General features: G+C 41.2%; 1 protein-coding gene across 2 annotated transcripts in view; it reads right to left on the reverse strand.

Moving 5' to 3' along the window:
- The window catches only part of LOC137545771 (electroneutral sodium bicarbonate exchanger 1), a 252,382-nt gene that overhangs the window by 50,830 nt on the left and 186,692 nt on the right, over positions 1 to 14,860 (reverse strand). For both annotated transcript variants that reach the window (XM_068267368.1, XM_068267369.1), the window contains 5 exons: positions 10,853 to 10,940; positions 6,318 to 6,464; positions 5,269 to 5,369; positions 3,181 to 3,355; positions 2,521 to 2,654 (listed from right to left, as the gene is read on the reverse strand). In XM_068267368.1, the coding sequence (XP_068123469.1) occupies positions 2,521 to 2,654; positions 3,181 to 3,355; positions 5,269 to 5,369; positions 6,318 to 6,464; positions 10,853 to 10,940 (645 nt within the window). The remainder of the gene's footprint in view (positions 1 to 2,520; positions 2,655 to 3,180; positions 3,356 to 5,268; positions 5,370 to 6,317; positions 6,465 to 10,852; positions 10,941 to 14,860) is intronic.

Here is a 14,860-nt window from a genome sequence, read left to right on the forward strand (position 1 = left end):
TTAAATTACATTTTCAAGTTAAATACAGTCTCACTGCAAGCATGGTCTGTAAATGTTTATTTTCAAAAATAATGAAAATATGCATACATAGAAATATCCTTCAGGGCTCGTAAAATGACATAAAGGCAGTGGCATAACCAAGGAGCTTGGGGCCCCAGTGCGAGTTTTTCACGGGCCCTAAGCACTCTATTGATTTGAAGACCCAAAACCTACCAAGGGCAGCTGCAGTGACAGAGAGGTGTATTTAGTGTAAGGAAACAGGTTAAGGATTAGCACTATGCAATGCACATATAGAGGTGTTCTTTACCAGCATAGCTCCAATGATAAGCTAATAAGATGGATGAAGGAGGGCCTAGTGGGCCCCTCTGGTCCAGGTGCCCTGGTGCAGTGGCAAATGCTATGCCACTGCATCAAGGTTTACATAACTGTAGAGGTTATAATAAATGAATGAGGAAACAATAGGGGGTTAGAGCAGCAAATGGGCTCCAAGAAGCAAGGAATACAGATGTTCCATGGAGAGCTTACTAACCATATTCCTTGGCTAATTAACCTAACCCATCTGGCATCTGGGCTGCATGACAGTTCAGTGATATCTCTAATCAGCTGCATTCAGTGAAATCCAATCATGTCACAAATTGATTGTGCGCTTCTACATGCACTCTGTCCACATGAAGAATTGATCATCTCTCATTAATACAGTGTTGTTAGCTAGGGTCAGACGGACTTGTTCTCATGCTGGGAGATAGGCAGGTGAAGGTGTTTTTTATGTCGATGGGAAGGGGGCAGCAGTTGATGAAGAATTAAAGGATAAAGCCGGCCACTAGCGGTCCAATTTCTAGCGTAAAATCATTCGAGCGATTAGAAATTCTGATCGGACGAAAAATCGTTCACTGCACCATCAACTAACCAATCACTGCTTCCTATCTATCACGACCACCAAGAAAATCCAAATTTTCGTTCGACGAAAATTTATTCGGGCGACATTTTTTTCACTCGTTCATAATCGATTGTGTCCACCAATGGAGATTATTTACAACCAATCCGATCAGAATTTCTGATCGCTCGAACGATTTTTCGCTAGAAATTGGACTGTTAGTGGCCAGCTTAACTGTACTTACATATGTAAATACAGTTTTCTGCTTGATCCACAAAGTGCATAAAAAACAAACCAAAATAGCCCCTCCACAATCTACACTAGTGGTTGTAAAGTTGTAAAAAGTATATTTATATATTATACTGGCATATAAGCCGAGTTACCCACTTTTCCCTTAGAAACCAGGAAAAAGTGATTGACTTGCATAAAAGCCCCCTTCCCCAGTAGCCAGATATGCCCCATGTACAAGTCAGCACACCTCCCCATAGCCAGATGTGCCCAAAGGATGATACAGCTGTGTTTCAAGATGCCACTAGATGGCGATTGCCACACAGGAAGAATCCCAAATCAACTGCACCACTGACATGTGCTTGCACCTCCACTCCACAAGCCTGGGACACAAGTAGTCTTGAGCAGTGCACTCTGCAAACCATGTGGATTGGGGGAAAGAACACAGCAGGGAGCCAGCTGGCAAGAGCAGGATCACTAGTGCACGATCCTTACGCTCCTCTGCCAGTAACAAAGCCTGCACCACCATCCATTCTGGGAGTAACTTTTCAGCACATTTTTTGTGCTGAAAAATTAGGTATATATATATATATATATAGGTATATATATATATATATATATATATATATATATAGGTATATATATATATATATATATATATATATATATATCACATTTCTAAATAACTGGGTTACCACGTGAATATAGAATAGAATGGTACAATTCATAAGTCATGTAAACCCAATAGGTCATTTAAAACGGACAACATAGAAAATACTATTGTTGGTCTAGAGGGCAGGCACTTGGTAGGCACTACGGGTCTTTTGTGCTGCTCCGTTAGGAGATTCTCCCCTCAAGCAGGAAGCTTCTTCATGGATTGACCCCAGAAGCTCACAGAGGCATGATGTTTATATTAAGAAATTCAATGTGGAAGGTCCAATTTAGTTATTTAATGAACTTTGTGGAGTAATATGTCTAACTGTCTAACTGCTGTAATAGGCAGAAGATGAAAATGAATCTGGACGCTAAATAATGGCACTAATACATTATTCTATAACTAGAACTGAGACCCGTTTAACAGTATAACTGGCTCTTGAAATCGAGGGCAACAGCACCACCCCCGTTCGCTCTCCTCCTCACACAGTCCACTCTCTCCCGGGTTACGGACTGCCTCCTCTGCCTGGGCAGCCAATGAGAGGAGTCACTGCAGCACCTGAGCCGGCCGTACTGCACATGGATATACCACTCATGTGCAGAGCAAACCTGACATGGATGCAGTGACACAGGCGAACGCAGCAGCAGGCCTTTTATTATACAGGATTTCTCATTAAAACCTAGAATACAAATCAACTCTGCTCCGTGTGGTTATATTTATTAATACTTATACCGCAAACCCCAAACCAAGAAAGGTATATTACTTGCAGAACTTGAAGAGGATCTTCTCAAACACCAGCACGGGTCCTGTACTGCCCAGAATAGTCATTGGTTGTCCAGCAAATAGGGAGTAAGCGATTCCTGTCATAGAAGCACCAAACAAGGATTCTATTGCACTCTGTAGGGGCACAAATTTCAGGTTATTGGCAATGCACATCATACCATGACACACATCTTATTTCCTGATTATGTGGAGTGGTTGTTAAAGAAGGCTTTATTTAATGTGTTGTGTTCTTTCATGAAAATAGAGCATTAAATGAATGAAATGTTGTTTACTTGCACTGATTTGCCCACCCTGCTCAATTAAAATAGTCAGGTGTCACTCTGTGAATTATTTCCACAAAGCAATTAGATACATTTACTTTTCCATGTAATCAAATACTTTGCATCAAAGCTTGTTGAAAGCCAGTGGAAAAGCTGAGCTGTAAACCCATTAATTGGCCATCAACCAGGCGGCAGCAGACACGCTCAGTGCTTAAATAAAGCCAGTGATAGGGATTATCCTGATTAGAAATTGAAGGATGGCAATTAGGCAGCTGATATAATGGAGCAAGAGTTGCTGGGCAGCCTTTGTGACGTCAAGAGAGATGGAACAAGGAAGTGAGCTTCAAGTAATTGGTGTTAGGCACAGGTAAGTTTCTTACTATTCGACCTTCCGTAGCTTCTCCAAGCAAACCCCCAAATGTGATGACCGGAGACATGCAAGCACAGTATAGGAAGAGGAAAGAAGCCACACACTGCAAGCTCAGCGCATCCCTGTAGTCTCTCCAGTACCAAGGAGCCTTCCTCTTGATGTCTACCACCAGACCGCCAAATAGCCTGCAATGAATAACAGTGAGTGTCCTACCAGAAACATCTCTAAGAGAAAAGTCATCATTTATTATCTTTATTCTGGTTCTGAAGAGTAAGTGAAAATGCTCAAAGAAAAAGGAACAGCTGGTGAAATTAGCACGCTTTAAGTGTTTGCTAAAATTCAACAATGAGTGCTAGACTACATTTGAGTATTTGTCCAGTTTTTGCTTAGCGGTTCATACTCTTCCAAGATATCAACCAATACGGTTTCTATATTAAGATGGGTGTTTATTTTTCAAGGAACTCCTCCTTTTTAAGTGTAAGAGTTACATATCGGCAATAACAGACAGTTGACATTCTCACATTAAGGGCCATTTACACGGGCTTCTGGCAGATGGCTCGCATCAGCTCGTTTAGCTCATGCTAAATGCTTTTCTATTACTGAGCAGAAAAGCATTTGGCATTGCTTACCGGCGCTTTGTCGCCGCATCATGTTTTAAACCCCTAGGGAGAAACGGAACTTCTTGAATGCAACCATCTAGGAGGCAGGTGTCCATGACCAGATTACGGGATCTACCACTACATTTACACGAACACCACAAAATATGGAAAATGAAATTTAAAAACGTTTCTATCCATTTGAATAGAATGGAGGTTGATTCCCTAGACACAACGCTTCTTCGGCCACCAATGCTGCTGTGTTTACCACCCATCTGAACCAGCCCTAAGGCTTTATTTCACTTTTATAGTTAGCCAGGCAGTTAACAACAGTGTTTTTCACAGGTGTGAATAATGAAGGCAGGCAAATGGGGCCATGCACACATAGGTGGTTTGGGGTGGCATAGTTGGAAACGTCAACATTAACTTTGCAAAGAGACAAATGCATGACTAGGTGGTCAGCTGCTACCAGTAAAAACAATGGAAAAGGTTTTCTAAGCATTTCTTGCACAGTTTGCCCAAAATATACTGTGGAGGTTTTACTGAGAGGTAAAAAATGGCTAAACGTTTGGTTTAGTCACCTCTACGATTGAAAACCTCAATGGTGGGTTTTCCAGACGTTTGAAAAAATGGAAAATTGGGTAGCTGGAGCAAAGCCTACAGAGAGTGTTTAGTACACAGCCCAAAACAAGTTTGTAGTAGCCCTGTGTGTAAAAGTATTGTGATTATTATATTTGTTTTTCTTCATAACACTAACCCTTAGACCCCTTCCCCACTTGTGTATTGTTGCTAGTCATGTTTTGAGCAATGCACTGTGTGTGTGTGTGTGTACATGTGTGCACGCTAGCGCACGTACCCAGCACGCAAGACTTGAGAAATGCATAGGCTGCACTGCTTCCAACCATGTGTTGCGGTAAAGCGCAGTGATGCATGGTAGCATACAATTTTATGCAAATACAGATGTGATCCCATTCATTATAAATGAATGGGATCTGCACCACATTATCGAGAATTGGATAACTATGCCAGTGTTGTGCATTGCTCTGACCACCCACGTTGCAAGCAACATGCAAGTGGAGAAGGGGCCTTATCGTATGCCTAACTTTACTTATACCCAATAGTAACATCATTCATTCTAAACCCTCTTGGCACCTGACACTAACCAAATCCCCACCTCATGGCAAAATATAACAAAGCTAAAATTATCATTGGCAAAAACAAACCAAGTAGAGTATTTAGCTAAATTCCTTGTAAAATGTCCAGCTTCATCAGCCCTCTTAATGAAAGTTAGGTGTGAAATCTGCAGATAGACGTGTCTGAGCTGAGTTGCTAGAAGCAAAATCACTTGATTTAGTGCTTATATACTGAAATGGTAGCTGTAAGCCAAATTACTAATAATTCGGACAGCCTTGCACTGCTTTTTCTTGCAGTAGGAAGTTCCCTTTTCTTGACTAGAAAAAAATAATGGTGATTCTGGTTCTCCTTAATCGTCATTCACTGACCTCCCTGTGCGCTGCAGTTCTGGTCCACTGTGTTCTGGTTCTGGCTCAGGATCTACATGGCAAACATTACCATTGGGGACTCCAGGCATCTTTCTTTTCTCCTGCAAGATTAGAAAAAGAAAAAATGTATTCATATTCAAATTTAATTTGATGGGAATATTTGGGAGTGATGCATTGTGGGAAACCACAGTTGCTAACCCTAAGCTTAATTATCACAAATACCTTCTGTTTTAAGAGGGACAATTATACACAAAATTGCTTTTTAGTAGGAGGGCTTTTTGGTTTCTTTCAGCCCTTTATAGTGGTTCTGGGTCACCCTGAGCTGGGTATTATGATTAACTTACTATCAAAACACAACTGTAAGCTGCAGTAAATGACCACTGCAGTAGTAAGAGTGAGCAGACAGGGTAAGTATAGACTTGTATTCCATTGAACATTACAAAACTAGCAAGGCAGTGAGAGAAAAATGCTCCTAGCTGTCACTGAGCCAAAGCGATCTGCCACGTGGATTTCTCTACATCCTTTGCTTGGTTTGCGAATGCATGACCATAATATCATCACAGCATCTGGCCCATATGCAATTAACTTTTTCCTCTGAGTTTTCTCATACATGTTATTTTTAGACCTTTTCAATATAATGCCTATTAAACCACCAGCAAGAAAGAAAATACTCAACATAATTTTGAGAGTATTTTTTCACCTAATTTTTGGGACTTTTTTAATTACAAAGTGTTAATAAGTTAAATAACCTATGGGAGGGGTGAAAGAGTTGCCAGGTGGGTCAAGGGGTGGGGATCAGAGGCAATTTGGGCTCAGATACTTTTGACTCTCTCTGTGGCACTGACAACCAAAGAAAGAGAGGAACAAAGTAGAGGAGGCTTGGAGGAAAATGATTTTAGTAGGCAGGTATCAGGTTCCCCCCCCCCCCCCCCCCCCCTAGGATTGATGCAATAGGCTTTGCATTAAGCATCCTGCATCCTTGTCTAAAAAGGCAAGTACATAGTATGAGTATTGGCACACTTTAAAATACATATGCTAAAAGCACTGACCTGAGAAGGAACATTCTTTGGTGGCTCAATTCTTATGGATGGATCCCACTCTCCAGGTGGGAGTACTGTCACCTGATCCAAGAATTCATCAATTCCAGCTAGCAAATCTTGTCTGTCTTTTGCTTTGTAAGCAACATCGTGAAAAATCTGCAAGATAAAATTGGTTTGGAATAGTAACTGAAAGGAAGGAAAGCTTATAAATGATTGGATGCAAGAAAGAACGTCATAAATAACTGATAAATAAATCAATAATTAGAATACATTTAAATTGTACGTACTTACGTTGACCAATGAAGTTGCAAATTTGTGTTTCAAGCTAAAAACTGACTGAAGAAGTATACAGCATGCTTGAAATCTGTAACACTGATGTTGGATTAAAGAATAAAGATTTTCTACTTCATTCAAGCATCTGGTGCTTGGTTACTTCTGGAACAGCCAAATGCACAGATGGAATTTATATATAGCAATCATTTAAAGAGACACTGAAGCGAAAAAAAATTATGATATAATGAATTGGTTGTGTAGTATGGATAATTACTAGAGCATTAGAAGCAAAGAAAATATTCACATATTTTTATTTTCAGCTATATAATGGGTTTTTTTTTTTAACATTGCATCATTCTCTAATATTTGCAGTTTATACACTACTCAGCTTTCTAAATGATTTTACAGAGCAGGCCAGCGAACTTTTGATCTGTCCTCTGGCAGAAAAAAAGAAAATAGAGTGACTGACAGTTGAGATAATAAGCTTCAGAAGAGGAGCTCTCTGCGACTTTGAAAGTCGTGGAGCTCAATGGCTGTTTTGCATAGATAACAACTGGAGTTTCTCTTAACTCTTCCTGTACTGGAAACAATATTAGACTTATGTCTCTGCTCCTAATGTTTTATTACTTAGCTGTACTAAACATACAAATCATTACATCATATTTTTTTATTCGCTTCAGTGTCTCTTTAATAACATTTAAATCACTGACAGGTAAAGTAGATAATATTATTTTATTACACTGGTACCTGCCAGATAAATTAGGCAGCAGCAGTCCGTTTTTAAAGGTGATGTGTTGGAAGTAAGTAAAATGGGCAAGTGTCTGAGTGACTTTGACAAGGGTCAGATTGTGAAGGCTAGCCACCTGGGTCAGAGCATCTTCAAAAAGTGAGGTCTTATGGGCCGTTTCTGGTAAGCAGTGTGTCGGGCGTTTTTATACCATTCTGTCATACAAATTATAACCGGATGCATAAAATCAAAAGCTAAGGCCTCCTACAAATAATGGGAGGAGTCTTACTATATTAAACACCCAACCTGAATTTCTTATAGCGAGTTTCTCAAGCTACTGGTACAAAGAGTGAAAAGTCAGGACAACTCTTTACTTTTAAAATAATGAATTTATTAAATACACAAGTTGTCAGAATAATTATAAATCAAATCATAGGAATCAAACAACCACCAAATATTAATAACCAAAGTACTTCTCTAGATAAGCCGATTATACACTTCAGCGCAAAATTGACCACAGATATTAACCAATAAAATCAATCAATCACAATAGGCTGTGCAACCATAAGATGGCATACATTTTATCTTACTTGCTAGGCTTGATTATAATGCACAATCTAACAAGGGAAAAATATGGAAGCAGATCTAGCTGGTCTAAAAACTTCAATATATAAAACAAGTTTAAAGTTTACTGGGCTGTAAACACTTATGACAAGTGGTTAATATCTGCAAAGAATGGTCCATGGAAGGAAACCTGGTCCCTTAGATTGTAAGCCTCTGGCAGGGTCCTCCCTTCCCTAGTGTATTCTACATGATTGTGTGCCCATGATTGTGCTCCTTTGACAGCCTGTACTTGTATTACTGGGCCTACCTAACCAACCCATAACCGCATGATGATGTCTCTTGTACGGTTTGCCTTGTATAATTCTATGTTGTATAACTTTGGTTATTCTGTCATCCTTGTATCATTGTTTATTGTCCAGCGCTGCGTAATATGTTGCCACTTTATAAATACAATAAATAATAATGATAACGTAATGAGGTTATTGGTGGTCAAGTTTCAGAGTAAGAGTAATGCATATGGAGAGTGAAGCCTAGCCCGCCTAATCAAATCCCACTGAAGGGCTATTTTAGCACAAATTTCTGAAAAACTTCTTGCGTTGCAGCTTGCTATGTATGGAGGTGCAAAATATCCCAAACCAGTAAAGGTGCCCATGCCAACCCCTGTATGCCACTGAAAGTGCCTACAATGGAAATGTCTGGACCATGGAGCAATGGTAAAGGAATCACATATTCCCACATCACCAAATTCTACCTAGCCTGCACAGCTGCTATAGTTCAGTCTCGTAGTAAGAATATGCCATAACTGCCGTGCTGGCTGCAAAGAATTCATTTTTTTTGCAGCGTATGGAGAAGCTGGAGCGTGAGAATAAGAGCTGCTCTCCAGCTAGAAATATCACTATGCTGCCAGCACCAACTTTTCTAGAGGGACCCAGGTCATAAGACTGAGTTCCAAAGGGCAAAAATCAGTAACCCTTCGCACACTCGCATGCAAATGTTTAAGCAAATGCATTCACAGATTCATTCATCTAGGCACAACTGTTATCCCTACAGCTAAGTTAAAAGCCGGGGTCTTAGTTCACATAAGAATGCATTCTTTTGCTTAGTCACCTATACTGCGCAGAAGTACCCAGGTAAACGTAGGTGTCCTAACTCTGGCCCTGTAACATGCATAGTGCAGACATGCAAACACATTCATTGCATCAAACCTATCTAGGGATTAGGAGCACACATCCTGACGTCCTCTCCTGGGACAGATAGTGCATCTTACCAATCACACAAGGGAGCTAACGCAACGTATCCATGCGCACCATGCACATACACCAGCATAAGCAGTGTGCATGCTGACAAAAAACACAAACAGGGGAAGGAGGGAGTGCACAGAATTAAAACCCTAGCCACAGGGGTCAGTAACAAGAAAAAAACAGATATATCCAGGCACATCGCCTCTAGTTAGGACATTAAATAAGTTATTAAGGAAAGGGAGGTGCTGAAGGGGGTGTGGCCAGAAAATTATCAAAAATCAATAACCCTTCGCACACTTGCATGCAAATGTTCAAACAACTGCATTCACAGACAGGCACCACTGTTATCAGATCTATCTGTTTGTTTGTTTTTCTGATTTCCAAAGGGAATTCCTCTGGAACAGCTGTGTCAGAGATGAAAACTGTGTAATTAAAGAATAGTATTTCCCCCTGAATGCACAAAATGAGCATTGATTGAGAGGGCCTTTATGTTTATTACATGCATTGTTTTTACAGAATCAAATGCTGATTGTATTAAAAATGCTGTGTACTGTATGACTAGCTTCACTGGACTTTTAGGATCTGCTGTTTACATCTTGGTGCCAGATGGTCACAGGACACCCTCAGAGGTCTTACAGAATCCATGAGTGAGGGCTGTTCTGCCGGCACAAGGGAAGCTACACAGATTTTAATGTTTTTGCGTATCAGGATATGTGAACCAATCTGCTCACAAACACATTATACTGTTTATCCTAAGGAGTCACAAAAGCTTCCTACGCTGCACCCTCCAACAAGACAGCCATCAGAATGTTTTTGGTGCAACAAAAAGTCAGTTACTGCCCCCCCAAACAAGGTAAACATCAGGGCTTCCCCAATCAGCCCTGATATTGGAATACAGCCTGTAACTTCTGACAGTGGTCTGCAGCCCGGCACTATTAAAACAGCGCAGGAGATTTGGGTGCAGCCGGCACCATCATAGGCCCGTAATAGGAATTATGGGTACAGCAGGGCTCAGTGAGTAGCTTGGGCGCCGTCAAAAGACAGAGTTTAAATTACTTTTAAAACACTGTAATTTGGCCACCAGCAATAGCTGGAAGCCAAATCACAGAATTCCCTACCATCTACAGGGACCGGAAGGGAAAATAGTAATTAACGCCGCCGGGACTTGTGCAGGAGCAGGCTAAGCCGTATATATAGGCTTTATCCTGCGCCCAAATCTCCCGGCGGCATAGTCCTATGTATGCCTAAGGCCAGGCTGGTGTCAATGCTATCTCAGATTTGCGGATTACAGGAGTGTAAATCAATGAGAAGTGGGAAGATGCTGAAATCAACGACCAATAAGCATTTAGACGTCACAGGAAGCTGCTAAACTGAAATAAAGAATAATACTCATCACCAACTTGCTTGTGAAGTTTGGCAAAGAAAAATAAATTACAAAGCTGACAGACTAACATAACACTTATGCATTGAAGCTGATCAAGCCTATGCATTTCCCCTGGAGTTCTGCTCCAAACCCTTACCATGCTGGGTTGGCTGTCTAAAATTTCTGGCACATTTACCTGCTGCCTGCCATATATGAAAAGGACAAGAGATGCTAATTGTGTAGGATGTACAGTATGAAGAGAAAAACGTGACAACCCACACTGGAACCTTATTGAAGGCTGGTTGAAGAAACATTTCATTATTTACCATTATAATCAATGATGGAATTTTGCTTACAGGAGCAGTCAAACATTTACCTCATCAGTCATTATGGTAGCCATTGATCTCCCAATCTCATGGTATTGCTGTGCTTTTCCTACTGGACCCAGCAAGATAAATAAAAACCTGCAATAAAAATGTAATCTATGTGATCAACACTGTCAATCATAATTAGGACAAACATAGGGCCTGAGTTACAATGGCATCTCCAGTCGGGATATCATATATGATTCAGTGAGCCTGGACTTGATTGTTACACACGTGAGGGTGGCCGATCCTAGCCACTGACAGCTGACAAATGGTATCCCCACTGGAGAGTTTTGGAGACCTCTGGAAAGGAAGGAGTATAATTTTGTCCCAGTAAATTCAGAACCTGTGTGCGCATTGTCAATTGGGGGTGGAGACATTCGGTGCTCGGAGATTAGCTATAGGCACGTTATCATATGGAGGACTATAGTAAAGTATTATCAGAAGGAAGGATTTTGGCTCCAGGTTCAGAAGAAGACTTGGAGCTGAAGCTAAAGTGGTGAAAAAAAAGTTGAGTTTCAGTTAGATAAAGTGTAAATGTAAGATGCCAATGCCTGGATATTCCTTAATTAGATAAAGTTGAGTTTCAGTGAGATAAAGTGTAGATGTAAGATGCCTGGATATTCCTTAAGCTCAACACACACCATACAATCTTGGTTGTACAGATTTACCAAATCTATGTAGTATAAGGGCCAACAGATTGAAAATATCTTTAAAGATTGATTGGATAAGCTCTTAAACCACATGAAAGTGGTAAGATTGAACAACCAAGATTGTATGGTGTGTGTTGAGCCTTAGTTAGATAAAGTTGAGTTTCAGTTAGATGTACGAGTTAGAAATACATAAGGGTAAGGCTCCTTTTACACTTGGTGCGGTGTGATGATCACATCAAACTGTGCTCAAGAAGTCGCACCAAACGTTATAGCCGCAATGTGATCTAATCAGTGAGGTATATTTTCCATTAAACACATGCCTCACTTTCGGAGGTACAGCACCACTGCAAATACAACACTTGCATAGGGCTATCACTACTTAGACAGGCTGCCCCAAGTGTACAAGGGGCCTAGGTGTTCGTGGTTGGGTAGGGGAATGTTGACTTTGGTTATAAGGGATGTGAGGTGAATGTTAAGCAAGTAAGCAAATGATTAGGAATTAACGTTAAGGGAGAGGTTGGGGTTTTGCATTAGGAAGAGGCCCATTGAGTGTGAATAGCATTTTACATAGGGGGCACACTGCTAGGACATGTTAGGGAAATAGTTCTTTATTTTCGCTGCCATACTAGGAGGGAGGGCAGCTGATTGATTGTGTGTGCAAGCAATAGACTGCCTAAACTATTAGTGCTAGGCTGTCAAAAGATGGACCCACACTTAGGCTTCTGAGTAACCGTAATGAACACTTTATTTAACAACTTCAGTCAAAGTCAAATGATTGTGAACAAATGAACAGTAAAGTAAACCTGTTGTGGAAGAGACAGCCCACCCTTGCTGACCTCTTTATGAAAATGCTAGCTGTCTAGCCGTAATCCAGATTGTCTGGCAATAATGCTTGTTCACTTCAAACAAGACTGTAGATCAGAAATATCAGAATGCTTTCTATGATTAATCCTTTCAGTTCATTAATTTAGAATGTATTGCAGTCAGAGAATCAGCATTATATCCAAAAATATTAGCTTCCATGCATTCATAATGAGAGGATAACTTGAAAGTGATCCTGAAATGGCTAACAAACCTTAAAGGGACTCTGACCAGTAAATAAAAACAAACTCTGAACTTACCTGGGGCTTTCTCCGGCCCACCGTAGGTCGAGAGGTCCCTCGGCATCCTTCTGGCTCCTCTCCCAGGCCCTGCTCAGAAATGGCTCCTGGCGACACTGGGACCGAGTGTCGGGCTCCCTCTTCCGGAACGATGACGTCAGTCGTCACCACGCCGGCCACCTCGCGTCATCACGGTGGCCAGCGTGACAGTACTGTGCATGTGCGATTAAACCGCCGCGATGATGCGAGGCGGCCGGCGTGGTGACAACTGTCGTCATCTTTCCGGAAGAGGGAGCCCGACACTCGGTCCCAGTGTCGCCGGGATCCAATTCTGAGCAGGGCCTGGGAGAGGAGCCAGAAGGACGCCGAGGGACCTCCCGACCTACGGTAGGCTGGAGAAAGCCCCAGGTAAATTCAGATTTTGTTTTTATTTACTGATCGGAGTCCCTTTAAAGAGTACCTAAATTATAAATTACAGTTTGCTTTAAACATAATAAGTTGCCAAGATATTTAAAATCACACATATTAAAGTTTAATTTGTGTCACCCCCAAGGTCCATATTCTACATATGGTCCTGAAATCCCCACCCCCAATGTGAAATTGGGCCAGGGTGATTTTTTTTTTCAAACCACAGGTGCAAAGGATGCTGGGGAATTGATGTCATAACTCCTCCCCATCTCCATGTGATCTGATCCAGACATCTGTAATAAGAATTATAGCAAGCAGACAGGATAAGACAGACTGCAGCAGTTCTCCTCTGTCGTACACACCGTGAAAAGAGAAGTAACTTGATTCAGGCAGGCAAAGAGTCGGGGAGGGAGGGTATGAGGGAACTAGGTTGGAGGGGAGGATACAACGCTGAGAGTGTACTTTACAAAAAAGGAAGTGCTAATACAGATATAAAATGTGACTCTGTTCTATCCACTAAGATGTACCAGACGTAAATTTTATGTTCATCTAAATGTACACTGTATATAGACTACATATATGTATTGCCATTCCAACCTTTTTTAAAGTTGGCAATAAGGCTGCAAAAAAAAAAAAACAAAAAAAAAACTAGGCTACAAAAATCTCTCTCACACCTGTCTACACTCCAACACACACAAAACACACCTGCACCCACCTTTTTCTGATTTAGCTTACTGCCCTAATTTTAGACAATACAAATTGCTTGGCTGTTCTGCGGATTCTCTGCCTTTAATACTTTTAGCCATAGACCCTGAACAAACCTACAGATCAAATGTTTCTGTGTTAGAAATCGTAACTCCCAACATTCACACCCTCGTATTGTACATTCCTGTTATGTTCTATATCAACCTGTCAGACTGAGAACTAGGAGGAGTGTTGATACTGTCACCCAGTGACAGCTTTAGGCATTACAGCAAGCTTACCTGGTTCTCACTTGGCTATTTATTTACCAGGTGAGTCTACTTTGCATGGTAGCTGGCTTGCAGACAAGTTCACCTAGAACACTCTGGACAAATTAATGGTTTGGCGAGTCTGGTTTGCATCTGCTCTCCGATTGGCTGCCTGTGTTATAAAAGTCCTTTTTAATACACTTCTGTCTCATCCCCTGGTTCATCTGCCTGTCTGTTGGACCTTCTGTCTAGGACCTCTGGCTGGTTCCTGACTTAGTTTGTTCGTAAGCCTTGGATTAGAGAGTCATCTGACCTCCTGTGTATGAACTTTGTATCTCCATTACTACACTATGTATTAGTTGGGTTCTTGGGTGTTGAATTGGTTACCACGGCCTCAGTCCCAATACTTTGTACGAATAAGTCCTGGGCCAACTGAAGTCTGGTAGACGTAATCAGTTTCCCGTTCAAGTGGGGGCTTGGCTACAGGTTAGAGATTGGGGTATTGGGTATGAAAGGTAACTGGCGATCACCTGGATACCTCACATTCTGACATAAATCTGACAAGATTAGCTATATGCTTGTTTCAGGTGTGAGATTCAGACACGACTGATGCCAGAATGATGAGCAGGACTGCCAGGCATCTGGTATTGTTTCAAGGGAAAAAAAATAAGGCAGACTCCATATTCTTCTTGCTTCAGATTTCCTTTTGTTCTTAATTGTTCTAATTGTTCTTTGCACCACTACACCTTACGCAACGGCCAATCCATGATGCCACTCTTGGGTGTTCACTTTAGCATGGCACATAGTATGTTGATATAATGGCCCCATTGTTGTATATGAGTGCATGCATGTGCGTAGTCATTTTTCAGTTGGCGTTTGACTGTGAGCTTTCCTTTACCTTCTGTTCA

The sequence above is a fragment of the Hyperolius riggenbachi genome, chromosome 2 (assembly GCF_040937935.1).
Source record: "Hyperolius riggenbachi isolate aHypRig1 chromosome 2, aHypRig1.pri, whole genome shotgun sequence".
Taxonomy (NCBI): Eukaryota; Metazoa; Chordata; class Amphibia; order Anura; family Hyperoliidae; genus Hyperolius; species Hyperolius riggenbachi.